The 23,008-nt window shown below is 52.2% G+C and overlaps 7 protein-coding genes across 7 annotated transcripts; 2 read left to right on the top strand and 5 right to left on the bottom strand.

The window, feature by feature from the left end:
- Positions 1 to 1,576: 1,576 nt before the first annotated feature.
- On the top strand, positions 1,577 to 3,922 carry CKM354_000609600 (uncharacterized protein; the record flags this gene model as incomplete). Its single annotated transcript, XM_044801395.1, has 4 exons — positions 1,577 to 1,942; positions 1,992 to 2,597; positions 2,651 to 3,471; positions 3,526 to 3,922. 4 exons carry the CDS (start codon positions 1,577 to 1,579, stop codon positions 3,920 to 3,922), a joined length of 2,190 nt encoding a protein of 729 aa, XP_044657330.1.
- A 1,387-nt stretch (positions 3,923 to 5,309) lies between these two features.
- CKM354_000609500 (uncharacterized protein) lies at positions 5,310 to 6,755 on the top strand (the record flags this gene model as incomplete). The annotated part of the gene is made up of 4 exons (XM_044801394.1): positions 5,310 to 5,454; positions 5,508 to 5,974; positions 6,044 to 6,127; positions 6,213 to 6,755. The coding sequence occupies 4 exons, from the start codon at positions 5,310 to 5,312 to the stop codon at positions 6,753 to 6,755; spliced, it is 1,239 nt and encodes a 412-aa protein (XP_044657329.1).
- Positions 6,756 to 8,963: 2,208 nt separating this feature from the next.
- Positions 8,964 to 10,230, bottom strand: CKM354_000609400 (uncharacterized protein; the record flags this gene model as incomplete). Its single annotated transcript, XM_044801393.1, has 3 exons — positions 8,964 to 9,942; positions 10,002 to 10,069; positions 10,135 to 10,230. The coding sequence occupies 3 exons, from the start codon at positions 10,228 to 10,230 to the stop codon at positions 8,964 to 8,966; spliced, it is 1,143 nt and encodes a 380-aa protein (XP_044657328.1).
- Positions 10,231 to 10,913: 683 nt separating this feature from the next.
- CKM354_000609300 (uncharacterized protein) lies at positions 10,914 to 12,298 on the bottom strand (the record flags this gene model as incomplete). The annotated part of the gene is made up of 3 exons (XM_044801392.1): positions 10,914 to 11,852; positions 11,907 to 11,953; positions 12,007 to 12,298. The coding sequence occupies 3 exons, from the start codon at positions 12,296 to 12,298 to the stop codon at positions 10,914 to 10,916; spliced, it is 1,278 nt and encodes a 425-aa protein (XP_044657327.1).
- Positions 12,299 to 14,417: 2,119 nt separating this feature from the next.
- CKM354_000609200 (uncharacterized protein) lies at positions 14,418 to 15,443 on the bottom strand (the record flags this gene model as incomplete). Its single annotated transcript, XM_044801391.1, has 2 exons — positions 14,418 to 14,685; positions 15,361 to 15,443. The coding sequence occupies 2 exons, from the start codon at positions 15,441 to 15,443 to the stop codon at positions 14,418 to 14,420; spliced, it is 351 nt and encodes a 116-aa protein (XP_044657326.1).
- A 2,068-nt stretch (positions 15,444 to 17,511) lies between these two features.
- CKM354_000609100 (uncharacterized protein) lies at positions 17,512 to 18,414 on the bottom strand (the record flags this gene model as incomplete). The annotated part of the gene is made up of 3 exons (XM_044801390.1): positions 17,512 to 17,811; positions 17,970 to 18,103; positions 18,159 to 18,414. 3 exons carry the CDS (start codon positions 18,412 to 18,414, stop codon positions 17,512 to 17,514), a joined length of 690 nt encoding a protein of 229 aa, XP_044657325.1.
- Positions 18,415 to 20,360: 1,946 nt separating this feature from the next.
- Positions 20,361 to 22,664, bottom strand: CKM354_000609000 (uncharacterized protein; the record flags this gene model as incomplete). Its single annotated transcript, XM_044801389.1, has 1 exon — positions 20,361 to 22,664. One exon carries the CDS (start codon positions 22,662 to 22,664, stop codon positions 20,361 to 20,363), a length of 2,304 nt encoding a protein of 767 aa, XP_044657324.1.
- Between the last annotated feature and the right edge of the window lie 344 nt (positions 22,665 to 23,008).

The following is a 23,008-nucleotide window of genomic DNA, read 5'->3' as shown; positions in this document are numbered from 1 at the left end:
TGGTGGTTGGAGGTCTTGGCAAGGTTGGTGTCAGACAACCCAAATTGTATGCTCGCCGGTGAGATGTATTAGTGAACATCTGCACCTGGTTGTAAGCAAGCCAACTCATTTGTGATCATGATGCTCCTCCTCCTTCCGCACATGGAACAACCATGCCTTGCTGACTCTCATTGAGACAATGTGGGTTTGATCTCACTCACCAGTTGCATGGTCACGCCAATAGTTGTTGCCAACGCAATTTGATCTTCATGGTATGCTCCGTGCTCCAGATCTGGATGGGGCAGAGCGGCCCATCGAGAATAGATCGGTCGTACCGCCACTCCATGGGCTGCCTTCGTGTTGATTCTCGTTCTGCGGATGAGATGGGCTGTCAGAATTGAAGCACCACGTGATCGAAATCGTACGAAAATAGACCTGCATCCAGAGTACAAAGATGGCGCGGAGCCGGAGCTGGCGATCATCATTCTTCTTCCACATCGCATGCAAGAGCAAAGATTCAACATGCACCGCTTAACTGTTCTAAGCCTGCTGTCAGTATCTCCTGTCTGCTTTCAGCAGTCTGCTAACGTAATTGAGCACAAACAGATTTCTCAATCCCACAGGTCTTATGGCTCAGCGCCATCCGCATGATTCTCATAGAGGTAGCAAGATCCAAGTGACAACACCAGACAACGGATGTGGTTATTACTGTGGCGATCCTAAAGCTCCGACTTGGACTAGAATGGACCTTACAAAGAATTGTTGCGGACCTAAAACGCACGGAAGGCTCATCAACAACGGAGTCCCGTTGGTAAGTTTATGTCTCCATGTGGCAATAAGAAGAGTCCCTAAGTCTTTCTCGAACTATAGTGCTTGATTTCCGATGATATCGCGGCTTTCCGCGGTTGTTGTCAACATTGGGGACAAAAGCCTTGTTGGACTGTCACCACTTCTGGGCATATTGGGCCACCGGCAGCGCATTGTGAGCCAGCCGAGCCAGCTCCTTCTGTGTGTGAAACGAGACCAGGATAGACGAAATGGATGAAGGGGGCGCTTTTGGTCCAGTTCGGATGATCGATCAAAGTGTAGAAGAAGAAATGGAGGATACGGTAGCTCGATAAGGCAATGAGGAGCAAGACGGTAGCAGAGTAGATCTAGTGTCTTTTGCAATGGACTCTTGAGCTTCGCGTAGACCGTGCAAGGTGTGTTCATTCATCTCCGTCGCCAACACTCCCGCAAAGAGCGGCACGCGAGATGCGCTCAAGCACCCACCCAAAGCGGGATGTCATCCATGGAACAAGAAGCTTGTGGCTGCTGAATGTCGTACGTAGAAGTGCATGCAGGTCTTGGTATTTCCAGCATGTACGCTGCACCACACGTGCGTTCTGATGCCTTTTCGGCGAAACCACTGCGATTGCTGCGCAGCGGAGACAAAGGGAGAAAATACAAACAGTAAGTGAAAGTTGCTGTTGTCCTAGACAGGCACGTCAAAGCCGGCTGGGAGGAGCTTGAAGAATATATTCGGTCTCCCTGTCTGGTCCACTGTGATTTTCTCGACAGGTTCCTCCACTTCCAATTGATCACAGCCGCGGAAGTCATGTCTTCCAACACCCCCGAGCAGTATGGCCTTGCGGAGCCACTCATGCTCGAGAAGATCGACAGCCTCTTTGCCTGCGGAGTCGGCGAACTAGTTGCTCTGCCACAAATTGTCGTGGTCGGAGACCAGTCCTCCGGCAAGAGCAGTGTGCTCGAGGGTTTGATCGACAAGCCGCTTCCAAGAGACAGTGGTCTTTGCACTCGTTTCGCCACCCAAATCATTTTTTGCAGAGCGGCGCAGGAGGAAGTCGTCGTCTCCATCATCCCGGACCAGCAGGCGCCTCCCGAACACATTTCGCGTGTAAAGCAATGGGGAAAGACGGCAAGTACGCTGGAGTCTGACACTTTCAAGGAAATCATGCAAGAGGTTGGTGCCCGCTTCTGAGGTTCTGTACTTCCCACTGACATCCTTCCAGGCACACGAAGTCATGGGGCTTTCTGGAAGTGGTGACGATGGAGCTGAGAAATCCACGTTCTCCAACGATGTTCTCCGTCTGGAAATTTCTGGTCCCACACAAGAGCATCTCAGTGTCATCGACGTACCAGGAATCTTCAAGAGTACCACCAAGGGCGTAACTACCAAGGCTGATATTGACCTCGTGAGAAACATGGTCACGGGATACATGGAAAATCCTCGATCCGTTATGCTCGCTGTTGTGCCCGCCAACACTGATCTTGCCACGCAGGAGATCTTGGAGCTTGCTGCAGAGGCCGACACTCATGGCGACCGCACTCTCGGCGTGCTCACCAAGCCGGATCTGGTTGATAGAGGCGCCGAGTCTAGCATATTGGATCTGGTTGAGGGTCGCACTCGTCAGATGCAGCTGGGTTGGCACATCATCCGCAACCCTGGACAAAAGGAGCTCAAAGACGCAAGCGTGATCCGCGGCGATTTGGAGGCAACATTCTTCCGCTCCACTGCCCCGTGGAATGGCGTCGAGAAGGAAAAAGTCGGCATTGAGTCTCTCCGGCTTCGTATCAAGGATGTGCTGTCTTCGTTGGTCAAGAAGGAATTTCCGAAGGTGGGCGTCAGGCTTCTTTCAAATATCTGTGCTCTCGCTGACACTTGCTCCAGGTCCAAACAGAGATCAAAAACAGACTCGCTACCTGTCAGAAAAAACTTCGCGGACTGGGAGCAGAGCGAAACACTCCAGCGCAGCAGACAGCATATCTCATCCAGCTTGCCACCAAGTTCCAACGTCTTGTTTCGCTGTCAATTAGTGCTACCCATGGCGCCGATCATGCGTTCGAAACGACTCCTGCGCTCTGCATCGCTCCTGCCTTGATGTCTCGCATGAAAATCTCCTCGGATGAGATGGCAAAGTATGGCGCAACTTATGCGTTCAGCAGTGACCTCACTGGGACTTCTGCGGGCGATGCTGACTCTTCCGTGGACGACACCGGCGCTTCCGAGTACAACCCTGATGAACATCTCGGCGAGCGTCCTGTGGAGCAGACCTTCGAGACCAGAAGAGAAGAAGACCTTGACGACCTTGAGGACATCCTGTATACGAAGCAGAGCCTCTCTCCTCCATTGCGTGACCGCATCGAAGAGTGGCTGCTTAAAGTCTTCCAAGCCAATCGAGGCTTCGAAATGGGCACCTTCAATGCCTCAATCCTTGCCACGGTGATGAAGAAGCAGTGCTCGAAGTGGGACGACATTAGTCTTGGGTTATTAAGTGATGCTATTGTCATCGTTCACCGCTTCATCAGTTCGGCTCTAGCATCGATTTGCGACGACGGTAACGTTCGGAATGCTTTGGCCAACAACCTGTCCGATCAATTGCATGAGCGATATGGGTTCGCAATGAGGTGTCTCGGGTTCTTGCTGCAGGTGGAAAAGAGCAACACTCCTCTGACTCTCAATCACTACTTCAACGACAATCTGCAGCGAAGGTAAGTACACCCAAAATGCGTAGCAATAACCTCTGTTGTACTGACCAATTCTAGTCGCCAAGAGAACGCCTCTGGGCGCGTCGAGGAGAAGGCCATCGAAACCTACCCACATGGCAAGGTCGTACAACTGGAACATGCTTTACAGCCTCTTCGCTCGATGAGCAACGAGCAGCACATCGTTGAAGACATCCACGACATCCTGAAGTCGTACTATAAGGTCTGTCGCAAGACATTTGTCGACAACGTCTGCAGGCAATCGGTAATCCACTATCTTCTAGAGAGTGATCTGAGTCCGCTCGCACTTTTCTCGCCCCTCTATGTGAGCCAGCTATCTGCTCATGTGCTGGAGAGTATTGCGGGCGAGGATCCAGCTCTGAAGAGACAGCGGGCGCGGCTGACCAAGGAAGAGGCAAGTCTGGCCGAGGCGGTCAAGGTCTTGGCCAAAATCTGAAGCATGAATGAAGGAGGAAGAACGATCAAGAAGGTAGCGATGGCGAAGGCGTTCTTGAGGAAGGCCACAGCCAGCGAGCAATGCAGGGCTTTTCATTGTTGCGGGACTGGCCAGCAACGCTGTCTTGCTCCCTCGTAGGATGTTATTTTGAGATCATCCGACGCACGTCATGAGTGCCATAGCGTGGTTCCGGTATGCAGTGTGCCAAGACATGCACCTAGAAAGCTGTGATAAAGACATCGCAATGGTTGGCCTGGACCAGGGCCGTACTGGTACGCAATTCTCTCCTCTCACTCGAAGTTCTTCGCAACTTGAGCCATTAGTCCACACACGTGGGCAACTTTCGCTGTCTTACAGATTTTCGACTCAAGTCTATAGATCATGGACCTCCACCGTGGCTACGGAAAACGCCATGCTCTTCGCCAGTCCCAGCCTCGAAGAACTTTCCATGCGTAAGAACTTGTCAGCTCCGAAAGTTCGGTCTCAATGGCAGGCCTGTCTTGGCGAGTGGCCCAGTCATTCAGCCGGTGTCCTGCGCTAGGCCGATCCGAGAATGAGGAGGAATCTCGATGAAGACTTCCAAATAGAACAGGAATTCCCTCCAGAAGCGCGTGAAAACGTGGCCATCAGGCGGTACCATCGCGGCTTGTGGCTCGTGGCGATTGGCGGATCATGGTGAAGTGTATTCCGGCTCCGAAATAGTTCCAAAGTGGCGTGAAGCCAGACTGCACCGCGAAGCGATGTAGGTTGTTGTTGTTTTGAGGTTCACCAAGCTGGATATGGGGGCAAGAAAGAGCGCGTGCATGCCAAGACCAACGAGCGTTTCGAGGCGGGAAGCGTCCCGCGCCGACTTCACCTGCTTCTTCTTTGCACAAACACGCAACATTCTCTGTCGCCCTCTTCGCGAGTGTCTCCGAACTCTGGAGTTCCCATGTTGATGCAGAGCGCAATCTCCCTGCCGCATCGAGCTGCAGGTTCTCCGCTTTCCATGGCAGTTGCCAGCCATGAGCTCGAGCCACGACAAGGCTGAAGGATTCTAAACGCATCTCCACACTTCAGCCTTGCTGCTCTCCTTACTTCTTCGGGGCCTGTAGATGCTCTGGATCGCTTCGACATGAATCGACGACTTCACGAGCCGTCTCTTGGCGATGAATATCGACAAAATGGGCAACATGACGCCGCAATCGCTCCCTTTATGGCTAACTCAGCTGTTGCTCCCCATTTCTGGGCTTCACTTGGTATTGGTGGCGTCATCTCTCCTGTGTGATCGCAGACGATCTAGAGTGTGGCATTTGCATACACCATACCAGTATTTAAGCGGGCCATCGATGCTCAGAAACATGTCTCACACCCACGAGCTCCATTCCCCATCAGCCAACCAGTCAAGATGTTGTTCTCCAACAGCGTCTGCGCCCTTGTGGCGGTCCTGACAGCCCAGGCTCTGGCCAATAAAGATAGCACCACTTGTTACACTGAGATGACCTATAAGAGTCCTGGCCGACAGCCTGTGACTAACTGGGTTACCCACAAGAGTGAGTTGTGATCATGCTCAAAGGTCTCGAATGCATGCTTATCGTTGTACTAGCTCCTTGTACTGTCAAGCAGACTCACACCGAGACCAAGACCAAGACCCCAACTTACACCAAGGTGGAGACCAAGTACACCACGACCTATATCACTGATCGCAACAAGGACACTTCCACCAAGATCGTGACTGAGACGAAGGACACAAAAACAGTCACCGACACCACGACGGACACTTTCACCACCACCACGACGACATCTGTGACCTCTACCTCGTCTGTGCCAGCTCGAGCAGACTTCACGGCCATCCAGCAGTCCGTGCCTGGCGCGACAAATGGTGGCGACGTTGGTGGACCACCCGCAGGTTCACCAAATGATCTTGACAAGCGATCTGGCTACGGAAACCCCAAGAAGTCGTATCCTAAGAAGGTGACATGCCACAAGTACACCAAGGACGGAAAGTGCGCCACGAGGAAGGTCACTACGACAAAGACTATCCATGCGAAGCCCAAGACAGTATACTCAAAGGTACACTCTTTACTGGAACACTTCTACCGACAAGGTTGTGGCAGGAAAGCTGACCTTTTCACTTCCTAGACAACGAAGACCAAGACTGAGACCAAGTGCCCTGGGGCGAAGAAGACAATCACCTCCACCGTCTACGACACAAAGACTACAACTGTGAGTGACATGCAACGACTTGTGTCCACTGATCTCAATTACCGTCCAGACTTTTGCTGTGGCTAACAAAATACCACCATTATAGATCACCACCAGCGCCTCGACCACCACAACCTCCACAGCGACGAGCATCGTCGCATCTACAACTGTCTACGGCGAATGCCTTCTACCTTCCAACTACGCTGACCGAGTCAACGGAAGCCCCATCATCGAGATCGAGGCCATGCGTGTCGCCCTAGCCCAGGAGGAAGTAAGCGGAATCGAAGATGCCTTCTCTTGCTGCAACGCAGCTTTCAGTCCACGCGCAGCCAGCGAAGGAGCAGTCCTCGAATCCGTGGAGACTTGGTTCTTCGATAGAGCTTCAACCGAGGAGAACCCTGACGTTTTCACTTCGCGCTGTGTGCTTTTGGGCTCGTCCAACATGTGCAATGCGAGGCAGGCAGATGGACCATGGACAATCAACACTATTGCTGGCGAGCCAATTGCGTACGGTGTGGTCGGCAATGCACGCTGTGGACAGGCGGTATTTGGCGAGGAATTGCCGCCTTTTGAAGAGGGAGAGGGAGGCACCTTGCGAGCTTCATCTGCAGGAAGCAGGCAAATCGAAGTCAACATCGAATCGTCCTAATTGCAGTCAAAAGTTGGGCACTAATTCTTTGTGATGAGTGGTGAGGAGCACACGGCTCTCAGATGCCCACACAAGCGCACAGCTTCTTTTTATTCTCTCGGAGTCTCGTAATTATCTTCGTTCTCACCCCTAGTGAGGGACTTCTGCACAGTAAATATATTTCATAGCCTGCGGGAGAAATCAGATTACTACCTCTCTCGATCCACATTCACAGTCTGAATTGTAACTCTGGTGGAATTGAGCCGTACGTTCCCAGACTTTTTGTTGATACAGTGCCACACTCAGCGATACAACCTAAAAGATAGCTTTCTGCCATGCCGCGTTTATGCGGTGAATTTCTATCTGCTTCTTATGCCACTGTCACAGCACAGTATCCTCTCCAGTTGTGTTTCAACGCCCTGTCAGATGTCTCTTGTCATCTAGCTGGCTTGAAATCGAGTCGAATATCGGAATGACAAGACGCCAACACTCCATCTTTCATTTCTTCAAAAATCTCCCAAATTCCTCGTGCTTATCACCCATTATACCACCCCCTCACTTAAAAGAACCACATTCCCGATCAGGCACACAACTAGCAACCGTTACAAAATAAGAGCCCTCCTCTCCACACTTATTCTTGCAATACTCCTCGAGACCCTCGAAACCACCTTTAATACAGCTCGTATCGATACAAGTCATTGGATGTTTGCCTCCGCGATGGAATAAGACAGACTTCTTGCGCGACCGTTGAAACTTGTCGTGGGCCTCCGCAGTACACTTGTCCATAAGAGTTGGGTTATTTTTCCGAGTGGAGTGGTATTGATATTGGCATTGCCAGGCGTGGGAGATTCTATTTAGGCCAATAGATTGTTAGATGTCGAACATCTAGGTGTGAGGAGAATGTAGAGGCTTTTGTTTTACCCTGCCATGAGCAATATAGCGATCAGAGAGGGTCGCATCTTGTAGTTGATTGATTCTCGAGGTACGACTAGTGGGAGTATATGGAGTCTGGCAGAGGTAAGGCTGTGAATGAGCGCAGATAGCTGCCGTAGAGAGGCGAGATGCAAGCTGTTATAGGGCACCGTGGTGCCCTACTATGGAATAAAGTTTTGCTGAACATACGCTTTGCTCCCGTGCAAATCGATTCGCCCTACTTCGCACTGTCCCCTACACGGGATGAACAGTTGGCACAGCCCGTGTCTAATCTAGCACATCCGCCTAATTCCCTGCAACTCGATGAGCGTAGTTTTGGAAGAGGGTGAAGACGCATATTGCAGTTTCCCGTACAATCCAAGCATCGCTGTGCCGTCCCGCTTACAAAATCTCCGGGTGCTCTTGAATACATCTAGCCCTCTCCCGCCGGCGTAACTTGCCTATATAGGTATTGGTATAGCTCTCAGATTAACGCTCGTCGACGGTCCGAGAGCAGTGGATAGCATGGAACATGCATGGTCCAAAGCGGATGCGATACGATATGTAGTCGCATCGCTAGGAAGTTGGCGATACCTTATGCACCGCAGATCGTTACGATAAGTGTAACATGTCCCTGTCGTCAGTCAGTGCCGACCGTGTGGCGAAGCCACAGGTAAAGCATTTTCTGTTTCGAAAAAACATGTATATAAGCCACGGGCCGGAGCTGGAGAATACACCTTCACTTGCTGTACACGTTTGTGTATGGGAAAGTAGATTTTCCAAGCAGTTCAATCGCATGCACTGTTCCTCTTACCACACGTAAGCCAGGAGCGAGATGATGAGAAGGGTTACATAACCACACGACACCACGAAGATGACTGGCAACGAGTAAAAAGTGGCATCTCTTAGTTCAGCTCCGACGAAAAAGCTACTTCAACTCTGTCGAAAAAGCAGAAAGCAGCAGCGTACCGCATGCACTTCGCGCAAGAAGTTTGGATTTCTTCAAGGACCATACTTTGATCCAAGGCCATGAATCCTGTCCCGGCCGTTTCACTCTTCTTCTCTCTTTCCACCACTTCAAAAATGAAATATCCAACCCCGTGAAAAAGAGACGTGATGATGTGATGATGATCAACAACAATCCACAATTCGGCATTCCTTCAACCACCCAACCACGACCCCGCACCACCCACACATCACAATGAAAAAGGACCAAAGAATGAACGGTAAAGGACTCCGTGTAACGCCGACGCTCCATTTTCTTCAAAAGGTATAACTCTTGCATCTGGGTCTTGTCGAGTAGAAAAAAGCGATCAATCAAAGGCGCTTGCCTGGGACGAAAATGAAGAGACATAATAACGCCACATCAATGAGCGTGATCCAGAATAGGCACATCAGCGCTCTCTGGCTCAGCAGCTTCTTGACGAAGGGCTCCTTGATCCTCGCGAAGCTGAAGAAAGTGTATTCACTGAAGCCGAGCAGGGCAAGGATAGGATCCAGCATGTACTGATGTGTCGCGAGCAGGTAGATGCCGATGGTGAATGGAAGTATGAGCCAGCATCGTGTCGCGCGGTCGCGATTGAGAAAGATGAGGACGAAAGCAGTCCAGAGCGCGCCGAAGATGGCGACCAGACCGCAGATGAGGCGCAGCATCATTGAAGGCTGGACGATGTTGCCCAATGCCTTCGCTCGGAGGAAGCCAGGGAAGGCGTCGCGCTCCATTGCCTGGAAGACGTAGTCCTTAGCTGCGTCGAAGACTTCCGGATCGTCTCGGCCTTCGTTCTCGATGGCGTGTGTGATGTCGTTGAGGATACCCTGAGGAAGGATAATCTCGCGCTCTGCTCCTGGGAGCAAGAACGTGTACAGGATCTTCTCTGCCGACGCTCGAATGTCTGCTCGTGCAACCGTGTGCTGCGGGCTGTTGTTGCTGTTGATATTCCCTGACGAAGGTGACCCATCCTGGCCAGTCATGTAACTCGGTCGCGGTTGCTCGAGGCCTGAATCGGAGTTGTTGTGGCTGCCTGTGCTGTTCTGCGGGCTGTGACCAGTGCCGTTCTCTGCTCTCAGAAACGCGCTAAGTCGCTGATCGGGTGTCTGTCGCTCTTTCGATTTATCGTTGAAGGCACCGCTCGGCCCCGGCTCGGTCGAGGTGCGCTCGAGGCCATTGTAGTTGTCGAGAATCTGCGACGATCGTTTGCTGCCAGATTTGTCGAGTTCGGGAGTCGAGACGAGGACGGATCTTCTCAATTCGCGGACGTAGTGACGGCAGAGGGACATGTGTTGGGAGACATCGAGCCTGGAACGGGGTCAGTTTGCGGTCGCGGTATGTATTCCTTTTTCCCGCTGGAGACCTACCAGAAATCGAGATAATCAACGGAGCGTTGCACGTCGCGCATGTAGATGTAGAAGGAGAATAGGTCGACCTGGAGATACACGTCAATGGGGGTTCCAATGGCTCGCGCAGCACCGCAGGCTGCTGTTGACTGACCGGCGCCAGTGTCCTCCGCGACAGGACCTCGAACAGATTGGGCAGTCGTTCTCGCGCCGAGGCGTCCGGCGTGGGCGTCCGCTCGGAGCCGTCCATGGCTGTGGTGTGGTCGTCGAGGTCGTCGCCGGCGGCCGGGGGTGTGGGCGGCGGAGGTGGTGGTGGTTGTGAAGAAAGCGTGTCGGACGGTGGACAGTTGCCAGGCACAAGGAGGTGCCGGCTGCTTGTTCGCGATGGAGCAGCTGTAATTAAAGCGGGCCAATCACAGGGCCGCACCTGCCTCGCCTGACGTATAATCCCCGTCGCAGATCCCGGACTGTTCGACGGCTCCTTCCTACCTGCGACAACCTGTCTCACCCTCCTCCTCTTCACCCACAAACTCTCCCTGCTACTCTATACAACACGTGCTCTGCGCGTTTCTTCATGAGCTTCGCCTCACCGCCTGATTGAGACGGCCGGTATCTGTCAGATCGAGCGGAGTTCATCGCCAAGGCGGAAGCTATGAGCGCCACATCACGCCAGCAATTATACAAGGTCAACAGGTCACCATTCGACTTCCGCAGTACAAGTCGACTCATCATCGATGATCATCACAAGATATGTACAATTCGACGATGAGCAACTACTCTCTTTGCATACTGGGTTATATCCTACAACCCCTGTGGGCCAAGTACACCTTCAAAACAAGTCATTATGCTCGAAGTCAACCATCACTCGTGTATTTCTCACTCCATCGTCCTCCGTCTCCCTCCACATTTCCTCTTCTCTCCCCTCACATCCATCTAAAACTTTCCAAAATCCTTGTTGATGATATCGTAGAACCACGAGTTCTTGCACTCCCAAGTCTTTCCAAAGATAAGCTCCTTCTTCCACTCGGCCCACGCAACTGGAAGCTTCTCAGTGAAAAGCTTGCAGTACGTACCAACCATCTCGCCATCTTCGTACACCTCGAAGGCATTGAACGAGTTGCAAGGAGAGTAGTTCTTGGAGCCCTTGGCCTTGGCAGCAGCAATGTTCTTCGCGGTTTGAACCTTGGCGAAGATGCGACAGAAATCTGGGTTGAATCCTCCTGGGAAGAACTTGTCGCCGAGCCACCAGTCCTTGCCCTTGTCGCCGATGGCACCGTCGCATGGCTTCGGTGTCTGGTAGCCTGGGCAGGAGATAGGAGCGCCTGGCTTCGTGTAGCCGTTGGAGCCAGCGATGACAACCTGGAACTGGTCGCGGTATTGGCCGCTGTTGGTAGCTCCTTTGGCGTCAATGGCAGCACCGTAGATGGCGCAGCGAATGTAGGTGGTTGAAGGTGGGTTGGGGCAGTTGGCAGTCTCGTTCTTGGCATCTGTGTTTGGGTTGACAGATGGGGCACGCTCAAAGTAGATGTTGAAGCTGCTGCACTTCTCGCTGTTGCAGAAGGCGGCGCAAGCTTCTGGGCTGTACGAGTCGAGGTTCTTGTAGGTGAGGTAAGAGGCGCCTTGGTATGCGGCCTGGAGGTTCTGGAAGACCTGCTTGTAGCCGCTTGGGGTCGAAGCCTGAGTGGCGGCGTCCTTGATCTGTTGGTTGTTCAAGAAAGCAGCTGGAGTATCTGGGTCTCTGATAGTTGGGCCAGCGCCAGGCTCTTGGATTTGGCATGCATTATCTGGCTTTGGCTGTGGCTGAGGATTTGGGTTGGGGTTCGGGTTTGGGTTGGGGTTGGGGTTTGGATTTGGGTTTGGATGCGGGTTTGGCTGTCGACGTCAGTAACTGCTGTGCTAACACTTCTCCGGAGAACTGGTACTCACCTGGGGGTGCGGGTTTGGTTCTGGGTGGCCAGGGTTGTTTGGCTGGCCTGCAATGTCACAGTCAGTACGAGCAACAACAACGACCTGCGTCGGATCTTACATGGCTTCCACCAGGACCAAGGGCTGCAATCCTTATCTTTGGGCGGCCACCAGAAAGTTGGATCAGCGGCACGAGCCATGCGGAACTTCGCTGGAGCTGCAGTAGCAGTCGCAGTAGCAGCAGACACCGCCGAAGAAAGCGATGCCTCAACAGCCGCCATATCAACGGTGTTCACCTCCGGAGGAGCAGTGGCAGTCGGTGCCGGAGCATTGTTAATCTGCTGGACATCAAGCTTGCCCTGAGCAAGAGCCAATGGGGCCAAAGCGGCCGCAATGGCGAAAGAAGACTTCATAGTGATTGTAAGTCGAATATGTCAGAAAGAGTGACTGAGAATAACGAGTAGTTGTGCAAAGATGAAAGAGATGCAATGTGGAGAGAGCGATATCACGCGCGAGAGAAGAAGCGTGGCCTTCACGATGCTGGAGAAACAAAACCACGCGAGCTGTCAACACCTCTTATACTCCCGTCACCGACAATCTGGACCAGTCCACTCGTGCGTGCGGGTAAACGTCTTTTCTCCTGGATACGAGACCTTGCACTGTGATACCTCCTTCCCGCAGCAGGTCTTGACGTGAGCATCTTCCTGAAGCAGACAAGACTAAACTCACAACAAGAAAGATACTTTGATCTGAATTGCGATGTTCGTGTGCTTGCCTTCCCATTTCTGGACTAGATACCCATCGGTCTAGAGTTGAACTGTCGAAGTCGTCGTTGTCCGCGGAGGTTGCTTGCCTGCAAGTGACGAGTCAGTCTTGGTGTGCCTTTCAGTCGGGCCTGTTCGAGCGATGATCTTTTACTTTTTTGACGAGCATATCGTCACAAAGTTTCGAACGAAGTGCAGAAAAGCTTTTTGTCGGCTGAACGCTTTTTCAAAGTGTCACTGCCAAGGGGACAAGAAGGACGACGGCAGCGGCTAATGAGCAAGACTTTGCGCAACAAACTGCATCGCATGGCATGCATAATTGAGAATCCCTCGACACAAAGTCAACACAGTCCAAACGTTCGCGTCCCACTACCGAGACATTCCCACAAAAACATCCTGTATAAGAATCTCAAAACAAAATAGACATGCAGTTGCATTCGGCACTCGGCAGCCCCGGCTGGCATCGGGAGGGGCTGCACATCACTTGCAAATCTCCCTTGCAGAGCTAAAACGGGCGAAACTTCGTCCCAGTGTGGGGCTTTACCAGATCCTATCTGAACTTTCTGTCCCAATTCGGACGAAACACTTGAGCTGGTCGACCGGCTTGGCAACTGTCGTTCGTGATGGGTGTGATCGATAGTTTGTGTCAGGTTGATGAATGTGAGTCTAGTTTCTTCACGACTCCTGGGCGGCGGTGCTGGATTTCTGCTGTGATGAGCATGTGTGCATACGAATACGAAAGTTGATGATTGTGGAGTCGAGGTCGGAGGACGATGGATGTGATCGACAAGATCGATCTTCTTCACGGATCGCGGCATCCTTGTAAACACATGCTACTACGTATTGAAACGAGCTACTGCGGAGCAGGAAGTCATGGTATGTTTTTCTTTCGTTCGATACGAGGTGGATCTGAACGCATTTGTGCAGTACTCCATCGACCTCCCATCGGCAAGAATAGCCAAAATCGCAAAGATTCACAACCTAATTTTTATGCATGCTTTCTGAGATTGCCGGCACTTACAAATGTCAAATTTTCTTGTTCCTGTCTTCCAGTCCTCATTGAGTAATCTCCGTCGATTAGAGAACGAAACCACCAACCACTGCGACTTTTCTATCCCTGTCTTACCGACACCAGATGCTCGACGACTCTGCACACAACGTGTTAATCATGATGACGGCGACGTGGACTACAGTACTGTATGATGCAAATCCTCATACAGGAGCATAGACTTTTTGGTACCGCGTCACGCGATACCACGCCGAAGCTTGAGCTATCTGCCGTGTCTCGGTCTATCCAGTCCGCCGATGTCTCACTTCCTTACACGCTGCCACAGCAGAGTTCATGCGAAGGCTGAACCGTCTTGACCAAGGAGGTCCACTTTGGTGCCGAGAATGATTGGCAAAACGTCTCTTCTATTCTTGGCGGTCAGTGGTGATGCGATAGTGCATGGCGGTAGTCTTGGTTACTCATGCGCAGAAGCTGAGTGCTCAAAAGAGAGAATCGAAGAGACAAAACCACCATTTCCTGTTGTTCATACATAAATCGTTCGAATCGAAGTATACTCTCATTCCCCGTTTCCCTCTTTCTCATCTTCCATATCCTTCCAAAAGAGTGGCAGCGTCAGCTGAACACGATCGTTACTGTAGTTTACATTTCCTGTTTCCAATGTATTCGTTCACATGAGCTGCATCCAGAAGCAACTCTTCCCTGGTTTCGTCAGGAAATCGTCGAGGGGGTTGCTAGTCCTTGTTCCCAAGTTCTGCTGGATCACCACCATTGACCGAACCAATTCCTCCAGCCATTGTTGCGTCCTTTGCCGTAGCCTCTGCCACGACCTGGTCGATATCCTCCCTTGTTGTGTCCTTTGTTAGAGCCATAGCCGTCATTGCCGTAACCTCCGTTGCCATAGCCGCCGTTTCCATAGCCACCATTGCCATATCCACCGTTACCGTTGCCGTAGCCTCCATTGCCTCCGTAGCCTCCACCATATGCTTGGGTCGTGGTCGTTGTCCTGGCGGACGTCTTTGTAGAGGTTCTGAATGTCGATGAGGCGCTGGTGGTGACTGGACCCGCGGTAGTAGAGGTCAGACGAGTGGAGGTCGACGAAGGGCCGTAGGTAGAAGACAATCGCGCGGAAGTGGATGTAGAGCGAGTAGAGGTCGATGCAGAGCGAGAGGAGGTCGACTGAGCACGAGTAGAAGTTGTTCGAGCACGAGTAGAGGTCGTTTGAGCACGCGTAGAGGTCGTCTGAGCACGAGTTGATGAAGAAGATTGAGCACGAGTCGAAGTAGATTCGGGTCGTCCAGAAGTCGTCGTTGATACAATGCTTGAAGAGGAAGCACGAGAAGAAGTTGTTTCACCACCAGCAGTAGTGGAGAGCCTGGTAGAAGTTGATACAGGTCGAGTAGTTGAAGAAACAATCCCAGAAGTGGATGTCGAGACCGGTCTAGTGGAAGACGATTGCAGAGAGGTCGACTGATAGAGAGTGGACGTGGATTGAGCACGAGTCGAGGTAGACTCGGGTCGGTCAGAAGTTGATGTTGATACAGTACCTGAAGAGGATGAGACACGAGTGGAGGTCGTCTCGCCGCCACCAGTAGAAGAGAGTTGAGTAGACGTCGACGCAGGCCGAGTAGTGCTAGACAAAGAACCAGAAGTGGATGTCGAAATAGGTCTAGTCGAAGAAGATCCCAAAGAGGTTGATTGGTACCGTGTGGATGATTCCATGGTCTCCGAAGTGGATGTGTAAGCAGTTCCAGAGCTGGAGTAACGAGTTGAGGTCGACGCGGTCATGGTGGAGCTTGATTCAGTCGTTCCTCCAGTGGTTGAAGCACCTTCGCTAGTCGAGTAAGAACGTGTCGAAGTAGACAACGGCTGTGTTGATGTCGAGACAATGTCCGAAGTAGATCCGGAAGTCGAGCTTGAGAGCGACGAGGAGCGAGTAGAGGTAGATTCAGATCGTTTGGAGGTCTCGGAGGTCGACGATGCCCCTCCCGAGGTCGATGCGGACAGAGACCTTGTTGTAGATGAGTATTGAGTGGATGAGGAAGAAGGTCCCATAGTCGAGGAAATTGCAGACTGGGAAGTGGATCTGGAAGATGTAGAGAGCTCACTGGTCGAAGCTGACTGGGTTGCCGAATAGGTTCCAGTCTGTGTTGACGTGGAGAGTTTCGAAGAAGACGGTCCAGTCTGTGTCGAAGCAGACTGAGTAGACGAAGATGTATATGGCAGTGTTGAGGAAGACTGAGTAGCTGAATACGATTCTGTGGAAGATGAAGAGGAGTCACGGGTGGAGCTCAGAGCAGTGGTGGAAGCCGCAGTAGATTGAGTCGACGAGGACTGAGTAGTAGAGTACAGCTCGGTGGACGAAGAGGAAGCGTCGCGAGTGCTGCTCAAAGCAGTTGTAGACGAGGATCCGGGCCGAGTCGACGACGATGAAGTGAAGGAATACGATTCGGTAGACGAAGAGCTAGGGCCGCGAGTGGATGACAATTCCGTAGTGGAGGAGGACTCAGTCTGTGTTGTAGAGTACGTGGCGGAAGAAGAAGATCCAGGTTGCGTCGACGATGACTGAGTGGAGGAAGTCTCGGTAGACGAAGAGCTAGGGCCACGAGTAGAGGATAAGCCAGTGGTCGACGACGAACCGGTAGATGAATAGTATGGAGTCTGGGTCGAAGAGGATACAGGTTGCGTCGATGAGGATCTAGTGTAGGAATACGATTCTGTGGTAGTGCTTGGGCCACGAGCAGATGACAGGCCGGTGCTTGAAGACAAGCCAGTGCTCGATGAATACTCGCTCTGGGTCGAAGACGGTCCGACCTGGGTCGATGAGGATCGAGTAGTAGAGTACGTCTCAGTTGTCGTGCTTGGGCCGCGAGTAGAAGACAAGCCTGTGGTCGACGAATACTCGCTTTGAGTCGAAGAGGAGATGCCTGTCGAAGAGGACAGCGCGGTGGAGCTCGTATCAACACTAGAAGACGAACGAGTGCCAGAGCTGGTCGTAGAAGAGCCCGGAGTAGAGCTCATCGACGACGTGACAGGTCCTGCGGTGACAGTAGTTGATGTCGATGGCTGCATAGAAGACCTGCTTGTCGAAGAGGACCCCAACCCTGTGCTTGATGATTGGCTGTAGCTGGTCTGCAGGGAAGTTGAAGTGGATCTAGTCGAAGATTCAGTCGACGTGGAGGACTGGATCGGGATCGACTGAGAAGAAGTCATGGAAGAGCTGGCGGAAGATTCAGTTGTCGACGAGAATCCAGAACCGGATGTAGTTGACCGACTGTAAGTGGTTTGCGACGACGTAGAAGGTCTAGTCTCCGAGCTAGATGATCGCGAGTAGCTTGTCTGCGAAGAGGTGGAAGGAGATCTCGTGGAAGACTCGCTCGAGGATGAAGACCGACCGGAGCTGGTCTGCGTCGAGATCGAAGAAGACCTGGTGGCGGATTCAGTCGTGGTAGATTGCTGTGCCGTAGTTGTCTGGTACAACGTAGAAGAAGATCTAGTCGCGGATCCGGAAGAAGTAGAAGACTGAATCGGGCTGGTCTCAACCGAGGAAGATGAAGACCGGCTTGAGGATCGAGTGCCCGAGGTTGTTGACTGAGAGTAGCTAGTCTGCGAGGACATCGAAGTGGATGAGCCTCCTGGATTCGTTTGGTCAGTTGAAGACGAGGCGCGAACGGAGCTTGTACGGGAAGAGGTAGAGACAGGACGAGTGGAGCTCTCACTCGATGTAGATGAGCCAATCGAAGTCATGCCGGAGGACGAAGATGACCTCGTAGCGGATCCGCTAGAAGTAGATGACCTGACAGAGCTCGTTTGAGTGTACGTAGATGAACTTGGTGCATAGCTCGTCTGCGAAGAGCTAGAACCCGATTGAGTAGAGCTCCCATTGGCGGTGGACGAACGAGCACTGCTCGTTTGAGAAGAAGACGAAGATCTCGTAGCTGACTCGGAAGCTGTAGAAGAGCGAATAGAGCTTGTCTGGGAAGTGGACGAGGTGCGTCCAGAGCTCTGCTGGGAAGAGGTAGACTGAGTCGGCACGTAGCTCGTCTGGGAAGACGTAGACGAAGTCTGGCCGATGCTTGTCGACGACGACGAAGTTCCTGCAGAGCTTGTCTGAGAAGACGTAGTGTATGGTCTTGTTGATTGTCTCGTGGAGGAGCTACGTCCAGAGCTCGTCTGCGAAGAAGACTGAACTGCAGATCCGCTTGTAGAAGTGGAGAGTCCAGTAGAGCTAGCACCAAAAGAAGTATTCAGGGTGGAAGAACGAACTGAGCTCGTTGCAGACGTAAGCGAAGACGATTGAGTAGAAGAACTGACAGAGCGTGTCCGAGTCGTCACTAAAGAAGAAGAACGGGTGGAAGTAGAAGTTGGCGTGACAGGATTGACCGTAACGGTGGTAGAAGACGAACGTGGAGGGCGAGTCGGCCTAGTAGTCGTGGTGGTAGCCTCGCCTGTAGGTGGTCATCAGTATCTCACAATTCAGAAGCTGTATAGCAAGGAACTCACAGTAGTCCCCATAGCACGGCTCGGGATAGTACTGTCTCTTGTCCTTCGATTCAGGAAGGCCAAAGTTGGAGCCAGCTCCGTGGCCACGAGCAAAGCGGAATTTCTTGCGAGGAAACAAATCATCGACGACAGGAGCATCGTTGAGAACGCCTCCAGCCGCCTTCAATGGCGCATCAACGACATCGCCAATGTTAGCGAAATCCTGCGCGAAGACCAGTGGCGCCACGAGGGCTACGAAAGCCGGAGAAAACTTCATTTTCTTCCACAAAGCAGGCACTCGAACAAGCGAACGGCGGCAGCGAAATGAATTGAAACGAAAGGAACAAGGGAGCTAGCACCTCGGAGCTGCTCTGGCAAAGGGCATTCAAGGTGGCTCGCTTCCACCTCTTATATCCATCATACACCATGCCCAGCAAAAACAACCAAAGGCGTATCGATTGTTAGCTCAAACTTCCGGCACCGTTAGCACACGCATGCCGCCGGTGCACTTGTTGAGCACTGGAGGTCTCCGCAAGAGACTTAGTCAAGTGTGCGGCATGCATCATTGTTGGGGTTTCAAATGCACGATGCTCTGCATGCACAGCATATGTTCCCATAGGCGGTGGGCGAGGAGACCACATTGGCTCCAATCTTTGCCTTGAATTGCGGGACATTGCCTTGGTTTGAGCCTTGCGTTGTTGCTGGAATTGAGATACGTTATGTTGGCGAGCGCAAGAGGGCTTCTCTTTCTTGCTCCATGGCTTTTCCCCAGCGCAGATGGATCCATCCAACACATTGTTCGCCTAGATTAATCGTCTTTCTTGTGGTAGATTGCGGTCCTCACAGTACGTGCTCCAACACTCAAGCATACCAGCGAATCCAGAGTAAGATCGTCCCGCTGCGGTGGAAGCTGATACAGACGCGGAGAATTTTGACAAAACCCCAGCTTTGCCTCACACCTAATTATAGCTTTTCGAGTCGAGTCGTGCGTGAGGTGCCGTAGCTAGAGAAGAGGACACTGTAGAGACCTCTCTGTACAAGCGAAGATGTCATAGAGCATCAAATAGGCAGGACCAAATTGTGGCGTGAATTTGTCACACCAATAGAGGCTGCATGTTTCATGGCTGAGAAACAACTTGCTGGGCGACCGAGAATCTACATCCAGTAATTAGCTCAGTTGATCAGATGCCCAGTGTCGTCGTGAATGCTGGAAAGTGGTGAATGACTATGGGAAGCAGTATCTTCTCTGAGGTATGATTCCATAAAGCTGTCAAAAGCATCGCACGGCTTGGAGGTTCCGGCCAGTTGGGTCTGAACGCCATGTGCTCCAAAATCGTGGAGCTTCGCAAGATCAGCCAGTATTGCTGACTCTTCGACCAGATTCATGTAGTTAGCATGTCTTGCCATTTGCAACCTTGGCCAGCTTCAAGTGTCGCAATTTCAGCATTGAGCATCGATGCTGAAACTGAGTTACTGGAGGGCGGCATGACACTATTGTGGGCTTGCGGACGTGACTTGGTCCCTGGTCGCTTCCACTTCGCTTGCACAATGATCTCATGCGGCGCTCGAATAGGTTCCGTGGTGCATCAAGAGTCTCATATCGCCAGAAATGGGTGCATGCTGATGCGGAGTGAGCTCCATATGCACAACATGAAACAGGCACATGAAGTTAAAACCCTCGCTTGGTTTCTGAACATGCACATGAATTGCGCAAGCGGATCAATGCTTGACTCGCATCCACCCGCAAAGCTTAGCTTGACCTTGCATAGGCCTCTGCGGCTCAAAATCGACTCGGTTGGCATCAAGTGCTACGTCTCTGTAGTTCCAAGTCAGTAAATTGGGCTATGGATAGCAAAATGCAGAAACTTTCAAGCAGATTCTGATAATCCTGTGTCAGTGGTGACAGTCTGTGCCGAAACAACAAAATCTGGAGAAGTCGTTACTCGCTGCAACGATCCGTGGCCCAACGAAGGTTGCTCCTCCGCGATCTATCAGACCCGTCTGTCGAGCCGGCCGCATTGATACCTGTGGACGCTCGTAGCCCCACAACATGGCTGGGATTCGGCAGGATAATCTCACAAAGGCGAACGGGAATGGGCTAATTGAGCACGACTTGAATTGCACGCCGCCGATGTAACGACAAGCATGTCTATCGAGGTGGTCAGCGTTTGCTGTATTATCAAATCCGCTTGAGCCCTTCTGTCTCCAGATTGTACTGTGCATTTACTCCACGCTCAATTTCGTGCCATTCTCTGCCTTCACAAAATCTAAGAAGGGCTGGAGCTCCGGCGTTCTCGCACCATTGACAAGGAAGACGGCTGGCTTGCCGTATGGCGCGGCAACAGTCACGTCCTGGCCACCGTTATACTTCGTGCCAGTCCAGACGTGCTCGTAAGTCCTGTTGCCGTTGCCAGATGGCAGGTACACAGTAACTTCGAAGGTTTGAGGGTCGAGGACTGGTGCAACGTAGAGATGCTGGCCCAAGTAGAAGCTCTGGTAGCTAATATTGCGAGCTCTCAGGTCTTGCGGGTGTTCCAGCACTACGGGTCTAAGGAGCGGCCATCCTTTCGGTTCACTCTCAGTCTCCAGAATATGGCGTCTGTACTTGCCCAGCGAGGCGAAAAGTCGCGCATTGTAGCCGTAGTACTCGTAGGTAGTAGTGTTGCTGTAGAACTGCGCATTGACGGACGGAATGTTACCTTCGTGGGAACGAAAAGCGGCGCTGCTGACGGCTGCGAGCTCTCCCCATCTGCCGAGAAGCTCGGGCGACCGAGTGATGTTGTAGTTGTTGTAGGTCAATACTGTCGTGTAGCCACCGACGTCGGAGTGCTGCTGCGAATAGCCGGAGAAACCCATGTGTACCATGATGGTGACGACAGACTTGATACCATCGTTAACGCCCCAGTCAACATTTTGGTCACCAACCCAGAAGAGATTCATGTACTTTTGAGAGGATTGTGCAGCAGAGCGATGGAACAGAACTGCTTCGTCCTGCAGACCGAGATCCTCCACGAGAGCCCGGTGGTACGCTGCCCACTGTGTCGGATAAGCATTGTGGTAGAAGAACGCGTCGCTGACTGCATCATAAACCTTGACATCTCCGCTCAGAGGTGTGTACTCGCCGAAATCAGTCATGAAGCCAGAAATATTCGAGTTCCAAACCTGCTGACGCAAAACATCCTCGTACCAGGCCCGCAGGTATGGGTTTGTGAGGTCCACGACTCCAGCTTGAAGGCCTGGGCCACTTGAGATGATGGCCGTGGAGTTAGTTGTCGTGTTCTGCACGAAGTAGTGGTTGGCGCTCGCCTCTTCATACAAGTTCCTTCTGAAGCCAGTGTCTTTCGTCGTAACATTGGTGAGGAATGTGTTGATGTACGACAAAGTGCGGACATTGTACTGATCGCGGAGGTTCTGAACGAACTCGGTCCACGTCGGGTACAGGACATCGTCATTCTCCCAGTTCCACCACAGTCTGGAAATGTTCAAGTATGGTCCGACCTGGCTATGAGTGCCAACCCAATCTTGCAGCCAGACACCAGCAATGGGAGCGCCCAGTTGAAGACCTTGCTCGACGATCCGGTTGACCTTGTCCTGGCCACCTTGGATGCCGAGAATGGCACCATCATCCACCCACTTTGGCAATGCCGGCTGTCTTCCAGTGTATGCCGTCAACGCCTCGATCGCGTCAAACAGATTCTCAGTTCTGGTGAATCCTCCATCTACACTCAATGAATCGTACCGGATCGTGACAGCATCTGGCTGAGTGAAGTCAAAGTCGGAGTAGCCTGTGCTCTTCTCCGACAGGTAGAAAACTCTGGCGTCAGTCGAGATGTAGGACGGAACAGACGTGTAGGTTGTGTAGAAGCTGCCGCCTGCAATCGAGTTGTTGGCATTCTCCAAGGAGGTAATTGGCTCATCGCCTCGTCCGACACCTTGTTCTCGTGTAATGACGGGAATGCTTTGATTTTTGAGCGAGGCGAATGACGCCTGCCCTCCAAGTCCGTAGAAGTCTTCGCCGGCATTCGAGGTGAAACTGAAGTAGAGTTTCTTCAACGGGTCCCCGGTGGCAGATGTAATGTCGAGATAAAAGGCAATGCGGTCGGAGAGATCACTAGGCACCCAAAAGTACAAAGCGTATTGCCCGCTCACTTGTCCATTGAATGTCAGCTGACCACTGATTCGCGCTGCCTTGCCAGTTGCTGTCCCATCCCAATCCACAAGCTGGACGTCCTCGATGTCTTGGCCATCGGTCGTATCGATATCGATCTCAGTAATGTTGAAAGCGCCGTTCGAGCCAGTGACGGAGTCATTGCCAGCGCTGGCCCTGATAAAAGGCTTGTCCGTTGCCGTGCTCCAGATGTCCAGTGATTGACTGTTGATCTGAAGACGATCGTGTTCCCGCGAAAGTACGAACCCTGAACCAAGCTCCCAAGTCGATTTTCTATCGTTGGACGGGAACAGGATGCGCTGAGTTGACGCAGCGCACAGCAGATAGCTGCTCGCGGTAAAGAGCTGGCTGACCCTCATCGTGCCTGGCTGGGTGAGGATGCAGATGAACCAAGACCACGACTTACCTCGGTGCTGCCATTATATACTAGCAGGCACTCGGAATTGTCAACAGATGCAGTCCCCAATGCCTGCAGAGGCCGAGAGGCTCAACTTCGTGACGAGAGGAAATGCAGGAACAAGTGGAGAGATGCAGCTCGTCGTCATGGGCCGGGGCCAAGGCGTGATTTGACTTTCCCAGGTTTGGCAAGTCCCTCATCCGGCTTGTCGGCAAGATTGAAGAGACATCGGAAAAGCTACAGTATATCCTATACGATTAGTCAATTGTACTCCCGTGTAAGAGACTGCCATTGTAAGGCTGCGGG

The sequence above is a fragment of the Cercospora kikuchii genome, assembly GCF_019650295.1.
Source record: "Cercospora kikuchii DNA, contig_00003, whole genome shotgun sequence".
NCBI lineage: Eukaryota > Fungi > Ascomycota > Dothideomycetes > Mycosphaerellales > Mycosphaerellaceae > Cercospora > Cercospora kikuchii.
This window is presented reverse-complemented; position numbering and strand designations above follow the sequence as displayed.